This window comes from Cyprinodon tularosa, unplaced genomic scaffold (genome assembly GCF_016077235.1).
Source record: "Cyprinodon tularosa strain WSP-4 unplaced genomic scaffold, ASM1607723v1 ctg429, whole genome shotgun sequence".
NCBI classification, from domain to species: Eukaryota; Metazoa; Chordata; class Actinopteri; order Cyprinodontiformes; family Cyprinodontidae; genus Cyprinodon; species Cyprinodon tularosa.
The window spans coordinates 1-16,968 of record NW_024039151.1 but is presented as its reverse complement, the minus strand read 5'-3'; the positions used below and the strand labels follow the sequence as shown (position 1 = coordinate 16,968).

At 37.9% G+C, this 16,968-nt stretch overlaps 2 protein-coding genes and 1 non-coding gene across 3 annotated transcripts; 2 read left to right on the top strand and 1 right to left on the bottom strand.

The window, feature by feature from the left end:
- The first annotated feature begins 1,749 nt into the window (after positions 1-1,749).
- Positions 1,750-3,154, top strand: LOC119792691 (homeobox protein ceh-30-like). The gene is made up of 3 exons (XM_038299436.1): positions 1,750-1,864; positions 2,261-2,439; positions 2,521-3,154. The coding sequence occupies exons 1-3, from the start codon at positions 1,753-1,755 to the stop codon at positions 3,055-3,057; spliced, it is 828 nt and encodes a 275-aa protein (XP_038155364.1). The 5' UTR covers positions 1,750-1,752; the 3' UTR covers positions 3,058-3,154.
- A 57-nt stretch (positions 3,155-3,211) lies between these two features.
- On the top strand, positions 3,212-3,285 carry trnat-agu. Its single transcript has one exon. It is a non-coding gene; the product is annotated as a tRNA-Thr (tRNA).
- A 1,116-nt stretch (positions 3,286-4,401) lies between these two features.
- vtnb (vitronectin b) lies at positions 4,402-13,018 on the bottom strand. The gene is made up of 8 exons (XM_038299435.1): positions 12,834-13,018; positions 11,967-12,083; positions 11,653-11,868; positions 10,606-10,745; positions 8,118-8,274; positions 7,346-7,504; positions 5,768-6,097; positions 4,402-5,648 (listed from the first exon to the last, which is right to left on the bottom strand). Exons 1-8 carry the CDS (start codon positions 12,895-12,897, stop codon positions 5,512-5,514), a joined length of 1,320 nt encoding a protein of 439 aa, XP_038155363.1. The 5' UTR covers positions 12,898-13,018; the 3' UTR covers positions 4,402-5,511.
- Positions 13,019-16,968: the final 3,950 nt, after the last annotated feature.

Below are 16,968 nucleotides of genomic sequence, written 5' to 3'. Positions count from 1 at the left end.
GAAGGCAAAAACAATTCAGACAAGAAACCAAGAGAAAGTGGAACACCTCTATCCAACAAACTATGTGATCACATGGCTTAACCATTAGTAGACTTATTATATTTTTAGATAACTTCAAATAATCTAGCTTCTCAAAGATCAGACATTCTGCATTGTTTTTGGATATTGTGTCATTACACAAGAGATTGGTTATAAACTCAAAGCACAAAGGTTAATTATATTATTAACCCCTAAATACAGTGTGAAAACAACAACAACAAAAAAACAGTCGTTAGTTGGACATTAAGGGTAGCACAATTACTATATCAGGCTAATATTATGTTCATAAAATATCTTAAAAAATGCAAGTTGATTCTAATTTACAGCTAAATTGTTTATAAACTTTTTTAGATCTCTCATTCTTTTTTTTCTGAAATCACAGCATTAAAACCGTCTTTAATGCCGAACAACCACTTTAAATGAAGGGAAATGCAAACTATCTAATACTGCCCCCTGGTGGAGATCTCTCATATCATCAGTCAGTAGAAACAAACGTTATCAGGCGAACTTAAACGCAACATACATAAACTTAGGATATGTACGGTAAAATGGGAATCTGTCTGATTTAAATGTTGAACATATTTACCAGACGGCTATAGTAGGCCTAGTTTTTTTTTATTTTTATTTTATGTCTCCATGAGGTACATTACTGTGTGCCATTTAAGTTAGGCTATAAAAATCGTGTGAAATAGTGTGATTATTTGAGGTCCTCTCTTCAGATTTGAGTATGATGGCCAGAGATCGTGAAAGATGGGTTTAAATCATGTGACCTGGTTTCGAGAGACCTTTAAAGCATATTTTGGTATCGATACGAGGAAAAAAATCCTAGTCATGTGATTGCCAATGGATTTTAAGGCCTTAATGGTCTATTAAGGTAGATGGGAGTAATGTGACTGCAGAATCCCCATCACTTGCTAATATAAGGATATTTATATATATATATAAAATATTTTTAATAATCCTAAAAAAAACCTTTTTAGTTCCGTTTTGTTTTTATTTATTTATTTGGTTCGTTTCAGAATAAAACTGTATAGCACTTCACAGGGGAACAACAGTTGGACTGCGCATTATCCGGTATTCTTGAATCGGTGAAAAACTGTCAAGAAAAAGGAGGAAACGGAGTATTTTATCACCTTTGCTCTTCTTTAGAAAAGCTCAGCTCCAAACTCCCCGCGGCTCCTTCAATACACTTCTAACATCCGCGCGCGCATTTGTTTTCCACGCGCAACGGGAGGCCCGGCAGAGGATGCGCCGCAGACTGAAGTGTCAGAAAGAAGTGATTCATATTTAAAAGTTGCAACTTTTAAAAAAATGTTTTCGGTTGATTAAAGAAAACCAAAACCACCTAATTATATATATATATAAACATTTAGGGTATAGTTCAGTTTTCCTAAATGGAGGCCATACCCTTGCGCAATTTACTCCAAAACGTGGTCAGAAGCAATATTATAAACCAATCAGATGATCTTGATATTATTAGGTCGGGGCAAGCTCAGTCTTATCTGTATGTGTGTATTAATGACCCATTAGGGAGCAAACTGACACCTATCAGGCGGACAACCATGAACAACAGTGGAGCACATCAAAGACACGCGTTGTTAGTGAGCGGTGATGGGTGGGGCAAGAGAGGCTGTTCTGCAAAGTATAAAATCTTCTGTTTGTCACCGTGCCAAGCAGACACAGATTGGATTGAGTCTGATGATGGCGAATGAAATGGATTATAGTGGCGTTCATGCTTCTGATGCGATCTCAATATACTCAGGAGACTATTGGCCTCTCCCTGCTCAGGTGAACAACTTCAGTAACCAACAGGAATTCAGCAGAGGTAAGTGAAAAGGAGGGGATGTTTTTTTTTTTTTGACTTAATCTAATTTTGTTTGGTTATTGATATTTGTATTCGTGTCGTTGTATCATATAAAACTGCACCAACAAGAGCCTGAAAGAAATGCCTCGGCAGATGGCTGCCCTCACTGAGCCCGGTTCTGCTGGAGGTTTCTTCCTGTTAAAAGGGAGCTTTTCCTCTCCACTGTCGCTACAAGCATGCTTAGTGTGAGAGATTCAATGTAATCAACTGGTTTTCCTTTGATATAAAACTTTGAATCAATTTGACTGGATAATCTGGTGAACTGTAAAGTGCCTCGAGATGACATGTGTTGTGAAATAATAATGATATAGAAATAAACTGAATTGAATTTAATCAAAGCGTATGATCTCTCTGCAGTTGACATTGATGCTGCCTTCAGGGACCGCTCGGAGAACCGGCGCCGCCGGAAGAGGACCACCTTCAACAAGGCGCAGCTGAGCCAGCTGGAAAGGGCCTTCTCCATCACTCAGTATCCTAACATCAAAATGAAGGAGTCTCTTTCTCATTTGACCGGCCTACCTGAGTCCAAGATTCAGGTGTGCTACATATTCTTACCGAGATCAAGTCGGGATTTTACAGCACGATGTTTGATACATTATATTTCATTTATTCAACAGGTCTGGTTTCAAAACCGTCGCGCGCGCTACTTCAAGAGCAAGAAGCAAACCAGAAAATCCTCGCACCCCCGTTCTGATAGCATAAAATCTGAGTTTGATAATTCCACACCCTGCAGCCCATCAGTGCCCCACATGGATCCATCATTCCCATCTCTCCTGTCCTCACCTGGCTGCCCAGCTCCAAGTCCTCAGACCTTCAGCCTTCAACCTTCATCCCCTGATCTGTTTGCATTATATTTCTTGAACGATAACGACCACAACTCGACTCCCCATAGACTCGATGACTGGGATTACAAGGAACTAGAAGCTGTACTAGGATGTGCACAGGACGCCCATACAGATGTGAGCCATTGTACTGCAGCTGCCCACGTTGAGCCAACGGACATCCCTCAGAGTGAGCTGGAACTCCAGGGTTTCAGCTTTGAAGACGAGTCTCTGGACGACCTGGCTGATCTGTGCCTGAAAGAGTTGGCAGGCGACTTCAGCCTGTCTGATCTGGAGATCTCTGCTGCTATGTTGGACTATATTTTCACTTGAGATCTCGATATGTAATCCGATGTTTATATTGTAGAAACAATTATTTAAAGTATTATAACTTTATATCAGTGATGCACCAGAGAAATAAAAAAGATATATCTAGGCTTTGTTGTATCTGGATTCAAAATTGCACATATTGCGTTCGCGGTCACAGGGCGCCGTGGCTTAGTTGGTTAAAGCGCCTGTCTAGTAAACAGGAGATCCTGGGTTCGAATCCCAGCGGTGCCTTTTGATAATTTATTCTTGACAGTTAGCCATTTTTATAACGTGTATATTTATCTACCCCCCCACTCCCAATGTACACAAAATGTAAAATTCCATAATGACAAATGTTGTCCCTCGACATAAAAGCCCTGCTCGAGTGTCGTTATACGTCTACCTAGCCGCCATATTGTGGGTGGCATTTTTTTTTTTTTAAATGGGTTTCTCCCTGGGTGTAAGGTAAAGCTATATAAATGTGTGGAATATTGTGACAACGAAAAAACAATTCGGGGACAATATAAAGAGTTATGTATTCAACGCTGTCACAAACACAAAACAATTGTGATGTTACTGCTCCTATTTTATAAAAGTAATTACTAACAATAGGGGTTACATTCACCTCTGAAATTATTATTATTTTTCCAACTAAAACTGCAATCCTAGATCAAATACGTTTAAAATATAACCGGAAATTAGAACAGTGTGGAGAATAAAGTAGTAATTTACTGCCGTAAAGTTTGAGTCATGATCACGTACTATAAAACACATAATTTTTTTTAATCAGCAGCTTGTACGGGAAACTAATCGATTTAAGACTTCCACAGTTTAATATGCCAAAATAAGAAAGAATAATCATATATATATATATATATATATATATATATATATATATATATATATATATATATATATATATATATATATATATATATATATAAAAATTAAATAAAATCGGGAACTTTGCAATATTTCAAATAAATAAACCAGTAAACGAACAAATAAACGAAGCAACTGGCATTCAAGCTCATTATAGTGATAAAAACACTGATATTGAAACGGTAGCGCTGTAAATAAAAAAAAAAACAGCAAACAGAAACAATACGCCTATAATCAGCTTTAGATTTTATTTCATATTAAATATTTTCTGAAGATCATTTGTCCACAAGTGGGCGCAACTCCTCTAAGAATCTGAAGGGCCAACTGAAGTGGTCAGGAAACTACATTTATATCACAAAATTATTCAAGCAGAAAGCAAAATATAGAAACCTTTACAGGATAAGACAGAAATGAGTTCAGTTATAGAATTGCCAAACCCCCCCCCAAAAAAAAAGTTAGATTAGATCAGTGTTTTTTTTTTTTTTCAAAGGGAAGGTTATGATAAAAATTTTAACTAAATTTATATTTTATCTGCACAAGAAAACTTTAACATTGCATTAATTTAGATAAGAATGAGATTAGTTGGACCAAGACCCTGAAGGCTACATCAAGAGGAATTATTATCAAACTAGAGTTCTACCTTTCTCTGAACAACTACAGTCTAAAAAAAATGTCAGAGCAACTCATGGTAGGGCCTCTTTAAGAACCGTTAATCAAATTCCTGCAAAACTGCAAAACTCCTGAGTTAGGGTCGGTGCATCTTATATCCTAACTTAAGATATACAAGAACAGAACATGCAAAGCATTTTGGTCAGAGTTACACCCTAAACATGAGTAAAAAGCAAACATATTACAGCAACCTAAGTCAGCACCATCGTACCTATGGACATGTGTAAATGTATGAGGTAAGTATGGAAAAAAGAAAGTTAGCACAATAAAATCAACACCATTAAAATCACTGCAACAGAAAGCATCTCTGCGGTTCAAATTCAAATCACAAAATGTATTTTCAGAGTTTAAGTTTTAATAGTAGGAAGTAAATGAGCCTCTTGAATGTTTACCTTTGGATAAATTTTTGCCGTCGCCTTTTATTTAGGTTATAGACTAGAACACCATTGGTGGGAACCCATTTCCTGCCTCCATATCTGCATAAATAATCACCGCAAATATGGCAGCAATTTAATGTTCTCTAAACTGTTTTTTTTTTTTACATACATATTTACTTGTTTTGCGTGTCAAGTATTTTTTTTTAGGATTGTAGAAAACAGTTTTAGACTTAAACACTCAGGATTTAGCTCCAGTTAATCTGCATTTGTACGAAATGGAAACAATAGGAGGGAAGCATCAAATGTAGATCTTAAATCAAAATCTTTTTTACAGACCATGGATAAAGAGTTAATCTTATTTCAATAACCTGATCTATCCCTTTAACATGTAAAGAAGCATACTAAACCTTAACATATGCATTTGATGGGTGTAGGCTAAAACAGAAATACGGTAATATTGAATTAGTAAAGGGTTTCACTAGACTCAGGGTGTTTGTTACATAGAGATGCAATGAAAACACTTATAGTGTGTGTCTGTAGTTTAGCTAGCCTATCTCTTCTCTGCTCTGGGTGTATCACTTGGGGGTTTCTCTTCACAGCCCAGCCAATATTTCGCAATGGACCTTGGGTACGGAGGGCTGACGATGTCCACGCGTTTTGTCTGCAGAGACACTCTGTAGTACTTATCTGTCAACATGAAAAGAAAGAAAGTCCAAATGAAATACGGTAAAAAGTTAAGAGACAAGATGCAAAATGAAGAAACCTAATGAAGTATTGAATGTTTAAAAATGACTTCCTGCAATCACCTTTTTTGAAAAAGTAGACGTTTTGAACGGGGGTGCCTTTATAATCTTGCACTGTCACTTCTTCAGCCATGTCGCTGTAATCCAGGCCAAAGTCAAACAAATCATCATAAAACCACATGTCATCAAACACGTAGCGACTTTGCCTCCTGCGCTGGGGGCCACGTCTCCTGCTTGGCCTCCTCTTCCTCCCTCTGCTCCTTCGCCTGGCTGCTGGAGAAGACATGGTGGGCTTGGGATTGAAAGAAACTTTTCCCACTAAGGCGGCATCCACAGGTGGTGTGATGCCTCGCCAATCCCTCATGGTGAGCCTGGAGCTGGTGTCATGTGTGTCTGAAGGCAGAAGAGGGAACAAGAAGCAAGTTATGGATGAATAATATTTATTAAATATACAGTTACCATCCATTTTATTTTATACTCTTTGCTTTTACCAATTGGGACATTTTTTTGTCCCCAAAGCTGCCTGATATCTTTATGGCATAAATTAAAGAAACTGTCCTGTATGGTATTGTATCCTCAGTTTCCCGTTTTCTGAAAGGAATGTCACCCAGTGATGTATTCTTCTGCCGCAGGGTGTGGCGTGTTACTGTTTGAACTGCTGAAATCTTTTCACATCTATAACAAGCCTTTCTATTGTCACTTATCCCTGACATCAAAAATACTCTAGCCCATTCACTGCATGCTTTCTAAACCAAAATATGATTACAGGTAAACTTCTGTAAATTAGTAATAATTTCCAAAGTACTTAAACCAATCAACAAGCATGCACGCTGCAAATTATTTTTTTTTAAATCTCAATTAGTCATTTTTTTCTTAAAATAAGTGCATTTTTTCTTGAATTAAGGAGGTAAGTGTGACAGTTTACCACTGGAACAAGACAATTTACATTTGATATAAGAAAAAAAAGTTGCATTGTTTTAGTTTGAGTGCATAATATCTTATCTTATTTTAAAAGTAAAAATATTATTTCCGTCGGCAAATCATCTTATTTACCTGCTCCAATTAAGTTTAAATACACTTAATTTCAGACATGTTTTCTCATGTTTAGTTCATTTTTTGCAGTGCAACATGCATAGTTACCTACCGGTAATTACCTTTTCTTTCTTATTCTGATGCTTGGTTCTCATTTCAGCAGCAGGTCCTCAACTTATCTAGATCTGTTAATTAACTGAGTTCCTGCTATGTGATTGGCTGACTGACTGTTACTGTTAAAAAGTATTTGAAGAATAGTATCTAATGTATATTTGGTTAAAGTACTCTTTTAGTCATATTCATAGGATAATGTAATGTGATTTGGCTCTTTTTTCAGATTAAAACTAACAATTGAAATAACTTTCCTAAAGCACACATTGCTGCATTTAAAATATATTTTTTATCTGTCCAATTTAAGATTCTATTCTAAGGTGTGATATTTTTATTAGCTGTACATCGACGGAGTTAAAGCCTTGAACACATCACCCAGTGTGAACTTACATATAATCATTTTCAAATGGTTAATTGATTAACAAAAATATAAAAAAACATTTCAATCATATTCCTATAGATTGACTGCATGTAAACACATCTTTATCTCAGTCTTACAGAGGTTTGCAAAGAGGTCTGTGAGGAGGCTCTCCAACGGCTGATCGCAGAACAGGTCGGTGTAACGTGTGAAGAGAACAGATGGAGAGGTTCTGCTCATGTAGACACACTCTTCATGAGACGGCTGGTGCTTGAACTCATACTGGTAATACTTCTGACCTGAGAAATAAAACGTGTTGTCTTTATCGTTTATTTTATTATTATGTTTTCATTATTAATGTTACCTGTATGCAATAAATGAGAAACAGGACTTCCCTTAACCCCCTTGTTCTAACATTGCAGTTTCATTAAAAAACCACTTGTATATTTTTTCTTCTTCTGTAGTCTTTTTGGAAAAATTATCATAATTTCTTTCTCTTAGAGGAGACAACTGGTAGTACAGAAAATAAATGTCCATATAAGGTCCTTATCCTTTGTCATCTTTAATAATAATTATAACTGAACTTTATTGATCTCACATTGGATAAATTAACCTCTGCATTTAATTAACCCATCCCCTTGGGGAGCAGTGGGCTGCCATTGTGGGGCACCCGCGGAGCAGTGTGGGGTTAGGGGTCTTGCTCACGGACCCAGAGTGGCAGTCCTTGGGAGTGACGCTCGAACTCAGAACCTCAGGATTCCAATCTCTCTGCCCTAACCACTAGGCTGCCACTCCCCCCCTTAGATCCGGATGGATCTAATTCTTAAGTTCGTCTTCTGAAGCCCACATTGATACATGATAATCAAAAAGACATGTTGTTTTTTAAATGGTACTTTGTCTCTCATCTCTTACCTTTAAAAAAGTAGGCTATTTCCTTTCCTCTGTGACTTGGTGCAGGTACAGCAAACGCTGCATCCAGATGACTTGGGATACCTTCAAAACCCACAGAAATGTCCCTCGGATAGTCCTCGTCTAAGACGTCTCCCTCAAATCTCCAGTACTGGTTGCCCTTAGACACAAAATATGTAAAGCCAAATGGTGTGAGCTTTGATGATGTTAAAATAGAATTCAACTTTATTTTCATTACACCATCAGTACAAAGCAACAAAATGCAGTTTGCATCTATCCAGAAGTGCTATACAGGATAAAGTATTTACTCACATGTGCACAGAGACTATGTATGTATTGACTATAAATGGTATATATAAACAGAGAATAATGTATATATGAAAACAATATACAGATTATACAGGAAAGTTAAATGTTAAAATCTTGATATTATCCCTGAGTTAGGAGCACTTTTAACAAGTAAATATTTGACAAAATTAAGAAAATCATGCATTTTTAGGAGAAAGCAGCAGAATATTTGTTTAGCAGAAATAAAGTTCCTATGATCGGCTTTTTATAAAATATTTTATGCATATGAGTGCGCACTGTATCCCCTCCTGTGTCCACTGTCAGCTTTCTGTTTCTGTTATGTTTTTTCTTTTCAGTATCCAGTTTTGCTTTGCTCCTTGTTTTTTAGTTTTAGTGGGTTAATTCTCAGTTTATTGAGTTCTTTGGTTTTTTCTCAGGTACTGTCTTAGTCTTGGTTCTGTTATGTTTTCTTTTGAGTGTTTAGTTTTCTTTTCTCCATGTGTTATAGTCCTAGTGGTTTAATTATTATTTTGTTGTTATTTCCAGTCTTCCAGGTTTCTTTTTGTTGCCCTCTGCTGCCCTCTTATGTTCTCCTTTCTCCCTAGCTCTTTCCCTCTCTTGTTCTGTGCACACCTGCTCCCAGTTTCCTCATTAGCCCCCTCTTTGTCTCAGTCTCCTTTAAAACCCCTCTCTCTTCAGTTCCTCTTTGCTGGGTCCTCGTCTAACCTCGTCTACTTCCTCCAACTCCGTCTCTCTGAGCCTACCTCTTCTAGATTGGAGTCTCCACAGTTTCTGGTTTGTTTAGACTTTGTTTTCATGTTTTGCTTTTGGGATTTTTGGATATTTGAACTCCTGGTTTTCAGTTTCTTTTGGACTTAGTTTTTGTGTTTGGATTTTGGATTTTCTTGCCTCTGTTTTCTGTTCTACTTTATTAAACCCACAAGATAATAATCTCTGCCTTCCTGCCTCTGCATTGTGGGTCATCAATCCACAAACAAATCATGACATCCACACCCTTTTATAATCATTGTGCCTTGAAAGAGAGGTGTTTTACATTTACCTCACAGAACTAACACAATCGTAAGTGTTTTTATTTTGCCCCACAAACACAGAATAGCGAATAAGTATGAAGTGGAGGAAAAATGATAAAAAGAATCTAAGGTTGATGGCAAATAAAACTTTGAAAAACATGGAGCACACTTTTTAATCCACCCTTTTATTAAAATCAGGTGCAGTGGTAAACTGAGTCTTACCTGTAATCCAGCTTTTCCAAGAAGGCCTCAGAGGTTTGCTTGATATCATTAATAAAAAAACAGGTTGGTAAGGTTGTAGAGAGGCTAAAATGTAAGGTTAGGTTATAGAACAAATTACTGATGATCTGCTGAGATCACAGCTCATGGGGACACAAGAGGCAGCAGGAAAGTTGGAATAACAAATTAATTGTTGAAATAAATTAATCAGGAATTCTGTAAAAAATCTGCCCCTAAGTCTTATTGGAGGCACAGCAAAAATGTAGTTTAGTGGATTTTTAGCCTAGATGCATGATTAGCAGAAATTTATCACAGCAAATCAATCTTAAATGTGTGGAACATGGTGGTGGCAGGATAATGATCTGGGAGTTCACTAGTTTGTATTTGTCTGTAAAACATACCTTTGTTGTTAGATAGAGTTTGTATTATTAGATATTATAGGACAATGATTATGTTTCCTTACGTTTTTAAAATTCCAGGAAAAAGAAAAAGTATATGAAAAATAAATTATTTCAATTAGCTATCTTTATTTTCACCGCACAATGTTTAAAGTAGTATTTTGCTGAGCGATCTCAGTGAAATTAAGAAAAGAAAATTAAATATAGATTCTTGGGTTTGTGGTTGAAAAGAAAGTTACTTCCCTCAAAAAATCAAATTATGTATTTTTTTAAATTGTTAAATAATAACAAACCCAGCATCATGAAGTGGTGTGTTTCAAACAAGACATATTTCATTCTAGTGACTACGGGGGTTTTAAACTTCAACATACAAGTAGACACCGCCAGCGAGGCTTCAAATACTGATATTACTCCTCCCTATTTAAATCACACTCAGATCAGACTAGGACTCAATTATTAATTATTTGGTGTAAAATCTTTTTTTTTTTTTGTAGTTGGAAGCAAATTGTTAAATGTTCAGGCCTTGGTTGCAGATCACTCTGCAGGGATTCCCACCTTAAAGATGTAGGACTTTCCTTGGCAGTTGATGCGGGTGAACGCAGCACTGATGGGTCCTGGGATTCCCCACACCTCCTCGATAAGTTTAGGGTATCCAGGAAGAATGGACTTGTCATCCAGTTCAAAGAAATATTCACCTGGGGGAGATGATACCAACTGTAAGAATTTAAGATGAGATTTAATGCATTTCTTTTTTATTATATCAATATTCTCATCCTTTTGACTCGATTGTGGTTGCTTTTCTGTCGCAAAAACACAAACATCTACAAATAAACCCAAAACAATCACTTTATAAAATATATTGTACGTCTGGGGGGTGCGGTTTATCTACCCCCACATTAGCTTTAAAAGCAATCTAATTAAAAACTAAATAAGTAAGTGTTCAGAATGATAAGATAAATTGAGTTATTGCTTTATGAGAAACTGAAGGGCATCCCATAAGTAGATTTTTACTGGCTTTCGAAGGGGAACAATTTTGGCTTGGATCTGATCCATTACACAGGGAAAAATCAGGCTGACACAGGAAAAAATATTGACTGTTTGTAGGGCTAAATCTAATGGGTCCCTGAAAAGTTCATTTGGAAAAAAACGATAAACATATAGGGACCAAACTGATTTACTAAGTTGGTTCTATCAGGGGGCACAAGGAAAAAGCTGCTCAGCAACTATGATCTCTTTTATCCAATGATTATTGAGAGTGGTAAGAAAAATTTGAAATCTTTTTTTTTTTTTTTTTTTTATACAGTGTCCGGCTGGCAATGTGGCAATAATAATAATTGTCTTGAAGCCAAAAAGAGCCCAACATAAATCTAAATAAAAACACCAGTTTATTTTATTCAATACTGCTTTCACGTTGTTTTATTATGCTTTGAGGGATGCTCATTTCCTATTGAGGTGAAACTACTTGGTCTAATGAGAAAAAACTTGAACATCTAAATCTGCCAGATGCATGGATAATTTTGCAGAAAACTTGACCCATTCAGCTTCTGTAAACTATAGAAATATAGAAAATATAGAAAAGCACATTTTTCTTCTACGTTTTACCTCTAAATGCATAGATTGAACCATTCTTCAGTTGCAGGAATGCATCAAAAGGCCGCCCACTGCAGGGCTCTGCGTTGGGGTCAACAGTCGGCGCATACCCGTGCGTGGTGTTAGGTGGGGGGGTTAAAGAGGAGGGCAACGTTGGTGTGACCGTGTTCAAATTTGGTGTAGGGTCAGTCATATCTTCTGTTTCTCCAAATGTGTCCCCTCGAGAAACTTAGAGCAGAGAAGATTTCATGTATACAACAGTTGATTGCACTGATTACTTATTCAACATAAACAGAATAAAGTTGTTATATTCTAAATGTACGAACCCTTTTTGGGGCAGATGGTGGAAAAGTCCTGACAGCAGCTCCCATAATACATGCACATTGAGTCGCACTGGCATTTGCTCAGCGGGCTGAAGGAGCCGCATCGACCCAAGCAGGACTCTGTGAGAGAGCAGTTTGTTTGTTTCAGTCACAAAGTGCACATTCTGATCAGAGGTCAGCAGCAAACATTAGAAGAACTGTTAACGAAATTATGGTTTCATGGCTAATAAGCCTTAATATTTAAAATACATTCATATACAATTATTTATTTCATGGTTAATCTGTTTTTTTTTTGTTACAAAACAACAGAATTTGACTTGAAATAATCAATTTTCAAACTACATAACAGATCTATGAAAGTTTGATCTTTGTTAACTGTTGTTGCTGGACTGCAAAGAACTGTTATAGAACAATGTTGGGAAAAGCTAATGTGAAGTAAAAACAAAAAAAGAAAGCAACCCAAAATATCTAATGTAAACATACATTTCTTTTACTCTTTTATTTTCTATTTGTGCCCTGCGATGGACTTGCGACCTGTCCAGGGTGTACCCTGCCTCTCGCCCGTAGACAGCTGGAGATAGGCACCAGCACCCCTTGCAACCCCATTTGGGATAAAGCGTGTCAGAAAATGGATGGATGGATGGATTTTTTCATTTGGGTATTTGGTATGTTTTAAAAGATAAATAGGATAATAAAAAAAAATACTTATAGTAATTTTAAAAAAGGAGAAATTATAAAAGAGAGCACTATAAACATTGAAAATGTACAACAAACCTAAAAAAATAGCTATATACACATATTTCTATAAAAGTATAACTGTGAAAATCTAGTTTTTTTAGTCCCAAATCAAACATCCTATGTCTTTCTTACCTTCAGCTCCAAAAATGGTGTCCAGCAGGAGCACCAGGCCCAGCAGAACCACTGCTGGCTTCATGGTAGCTCAGCTATCACTTAAATTTTGACCATATAACTGTAGAAAAGCTTTAATTTCACCAAATAACAGCCAGCAGACTAGCTGATGAGTTTAAACTGAGTGTGCCTCTCTCAGAAGAGGATCAATAGCTATTATTCAGAAGCTGCCGACCCTGTGGCATTTGCTCTCCTGATTGGTCAACACTCAGGCGTGACAATCATTAAACTAAAACGAATGACCTCTGTCCTGTCCATCACATCCTGCAAGCATTGCATGGAAGTTAATTTCCGTTTAGCTTGATGGGAAACTAGAAATTTGAGACATAAGTGCTGTATGTTTATAGAGGAAGCATAGTTTGCAAAGAGAGCAAAATATATTTTCCTTTAAACATTGTGTGACCTTAGCTTACTTTCCATAATATTGATCTCTGGGATGAATAAACAACCAAAAGCAAATACAGTGGGGTTTCTTCTCTCAGACTTTCAGCTTGACCAATTTAATTCAATTCATTTCTATTCAGTTTATTTATATAGCTCCTTTTCACAACATATTTTATCTGAAGGTATTTTACAGAGACAATTTAACCAGATCATACAGTCAGATAGGTTCAAAGTTTTCCATCTAAGGTAAGCCAGGTGATTACACAGACTCATTGACTCTTCAGCAATCCCTCAAACCAATATATATATATATATTTCAATCTAGAAAAACTCACACAAAGAGAAAAGACAATTAGGAGCAAAGAATAGGGCTGTTCTCCCCCCAGGCCTGAAACTGGTGGTGGAGTGGAGATAGATGAAGTTGGTCAGTCTGTAGACTGCTGGTTAGCTAGACAGTCTGCTGAGCTTTATGAGGAGATCCAGTGGATTGGGGGAGCTGATACTAGAGCTTCACTCAGGGACCTGGAAGATGGAAGTCCAGTTTGGATAACACAGGTTTGGAGAACCTGTCCATGATGAGCAAGCACGAAGCGACAATTGAGAGGAAAAACTCCCTGTTGGGAAGAAACCTCTGGCAGAACCAGGCTCAATATGGCGGTCTTCTGCCGGACCGGTCTATCGGAGGCCTTTTAAGATGAGCTTTGGATGCCGCTTGGCCTTTCATGGAGGGGTGGTTCAAAGCAGATTGGCTGTGTCGCAGGTGGATGTATGTATCTTTGCTGTCCCTAGAACTGCACTCTTCTGGACCAAGTGTCTGATGCATTTACAGCGATCTCCTGTAATCACTCCTCAAGTTTGGGGGTCACTGCCCGGAGTGCCCAATGACCACGGGTGCCACTGATGTCTTGAGCTTCCAGGTTTTCTCCAGCTCTTCTCTGAGACACTGGTGTTTCTTTAGTTTCTCATGCTCCTTTTTTCCTGATGTTGCAGTCACTTGGTATTGCTATGTCAACCACACGGCTTTCTTTTGCGTTATATATATATTTATACACATATATATATATATATATATATATATATATATATATATATATATATATATATATATATATATATATATATATATATATATATATATATATATATATATATATACACACACATATATATAAATATATATATATAAAAAAACAAACAAAAAAAACTGCTTTCTCACCCCTCGTGGGGTGGTATGTGTCATCCTCAAGCTCGTGTCCTCTACCAGAGGCCTGGGAGTTTGAGGGTTCTGCGCAGTATCTTAGCTGTTCCTAGGACTGCGCTCTTCTGGACAGAGACCTCTGATGTTTTACCTGGAATCTGCTGTAGCCACTCTCCCCATTTGGGGGTCACAGCCCCCAGTGCTCCAATTACCACTGGCACCACTGCTGCTCTTACTTTCCACATCTTTTCTAGCTCCTCCTTCAGCCCTTGGTATTTCTCAAGCTTCTCGTGTTCTTTCTTCTTGATGTTGCTGTCGCTTGGGATTGCCACATCTATCACTACTGCCTTCTTCTGCTGTTTGTCGATCAACACGATGTCTGGTTGGTTAGCCATCACCTGTTTGTCATATAAGTCCCATAGGATCTTAGCTCAATCATTCTCAACTACCTTAGGAGGTATCTTCCATTTTGACCTTGGGACTTCCAGCCCATACTCATGGCAGATGTTCCTGTACACTATGACAGCTACCTGGTTGTGGCGTTCCATGTATGCACTTCCTGACTGCATTTTATATATATATATATATATATATATATATATATATATATATATATATATATATATATATATATATATATATATATATATATATATATATATATATATATATATATACATGTCTGCAGAGATGGCAAAAGTACTCACTTTCCGTACTTGAGTAAAAGTACAGATACTTGTGTTAAAAAATACTCTGGTAAAAGTGGAAGTACTGATTAAACTTCTTTACTCAAGTACAAAGTAACAAAGTACAGGCTTGTAAATTTACTTAAAGTGTAAAAGTAAAAGTAGAAACCCCTTTTTTCATGCCGTTGCCTACATTTTAAATGGATGTCTGCCAATAGGACTAGATCTCCGTTGTGTTCATTTTCAATCATCTCGTCGTCCATACTACTATGCTAACGCCACCGCCACCAAGCTGCAATGATTTGCCGCGAATTAATACCGCCGAATCTGTCGATTCATCTTGTAGTGGTGCGTCAAATGCAACGTAGATTCCCATGCAGTTAGACTGAATTTGGTATTTGAGAGAAAACGGCTCACCAGCTCCCATCTCACGTCAGAGGAGGAGTAAGCAGATGACTTGCAAAAAGGTGGTAAGAACCAGCGGACAACAAAATTCCAGTTCAAAAGCGTGTAGCGGTTTACTGGTGCAACGGTGAAGACAAAAAAAAAACAAAACAAACAAAATACTTTCAAATAAAGAAAACAAAACCGGCCATTGCAGGCAATACAAAACACTGACAGCCTCACAGCAAGCTGACTTTAAATATAGTCTCTCTAAGCAGACCTTCAAGAGCAGTTTCTCCAACCAGTCTCTCCAAGCAGACCCCTAAGCCCCTTAAATAGACCCACCAATAATCAGCCAATTGGGACAGTCCAACTAAACAGGAAGGGAAATCCCCAATAAAGCACAGTTAACATTGTAGAAAAAATGGAAAATGATATATGTTCATAACTACTCGCCACACTCCTCTATCATATGGAATAATAGATTTATTCTACATCGCAACAAGTCATTATTCTACAAAGATTGGATGGAGAAGAATATTTGGTCTATTATACACTTAATGGACACTAATGGTTACATATTAAATTACGAACAATTCTGTACAAAATATCAGTTCCTTCCTCCAAAAGATGAATTTACAAGATTACTTAACGCCTTGCCAGAACAATTTATTAATCAGATTCAAAATATAATTAAAACCGCGAGCGGTATTGACGGCCCTCGCAGCTCGCACCGCCTGGTATGTCGCGACCGCGGGAACCAAGCGACCGCCGGCTCCACGCTTCTTCCCAGCCTATTCTCTTGCTCTTCAGCCTATGCCTGCTGCTGCTTCCCCTCATCCTCTTCATCACCCTGTGCTGTTCCTCTTCATCATCCTCTTTCTCCTTCTGCTGCTGCCACTGTTTCCCATCCTCCTCCACCTGCAGCCTCTCCTCATCTTAGTCATCTTGCTGCGTCTCTTGCTGCGTCTCCTTCTCCTCATCCTGCTGCTGCTCTTGTTGCGTCTCCTCCTCATCCTGCTGCGTATCTTGCTGCGTCTGCTTCTTCTCCTCCTGCTGTCACTCTTGCTGCGTCTCCTTCTCCTCATCCTGCTGCTGCTCTTGTTGCGTCTCCTCCTCATCCTGCTGCGTATCTTGCTGCGTCTCCTTCTCCTCCTCCTGCTGTTGCTATTGCTGCTTCTCCTTCTCCTCATCCTGCTGCTGCTCTTGCTGCATCTCCTTCTCCTCATCCTGCTGCTGCTCTTGCTGCGTCTACTTCTCCTTCTCCTCCTCCTGCTGTTGCTCTTGCTGCATCTCCTTCTCCTCATCCTGCTGTCACTCTTGCTGCATCTCTTTCTCCTCATCCTGCTGCTGCTCTTTCTCTTCATCCCCTGCCTACTGCTGCTTCTCCTGATCCTCTTCATCCTCCTTATCCTGCTTCATTTAATCCTCCTCCATTCTCCTT

Excerpts from the sequence above, each read along its gene's own strand:
- LOC119792691 (XM_038299436.1), top strand. The coding sequence starts at position 1,753 with ATGGATTATAGTGGCGTTCATGCTTCTGATGCGATCTCAATATACTCA. Across the intron at positions 1,865-2,260 it reads CCAACAGGAATTCAGCAGAG|TTGACATTGATGCTGCCTTC; the intron begins GTAAGTGAAAAG and ends ATCTCTCTGCAG. Across the intron at positions 2,440-2,520 it reads TACCTGAGTCCAAGATTCAG|GTCTGGTTTCAAAACCGTCG; the intron begins GTGTGCTACATA and ends TTTATTCAACAG.
- vtnb (XM_038299435.1), bottom strand. The coding sequence starts at position 12,897 with ATGAAGCCAGCAGTGGTTCTGCTGGGCCTGGTGCTCCTGCTGGACACC. Across the intron at positions 10,746-11,652 it reads TTCAATCTATGCATTTAGAG|GTGAATATTTCTTTGAACTG; the intron begins GTAAAACGTAGA and ends CATCTCCCCCAG. Across the intron at positions 6,098-7,345 it reads AGACCTCTTTGCAAACCTCT|ACACACATGACACCAGCTCC; the intron begins GTAAGACTGAGA and ends TTCTGCCTTCAG.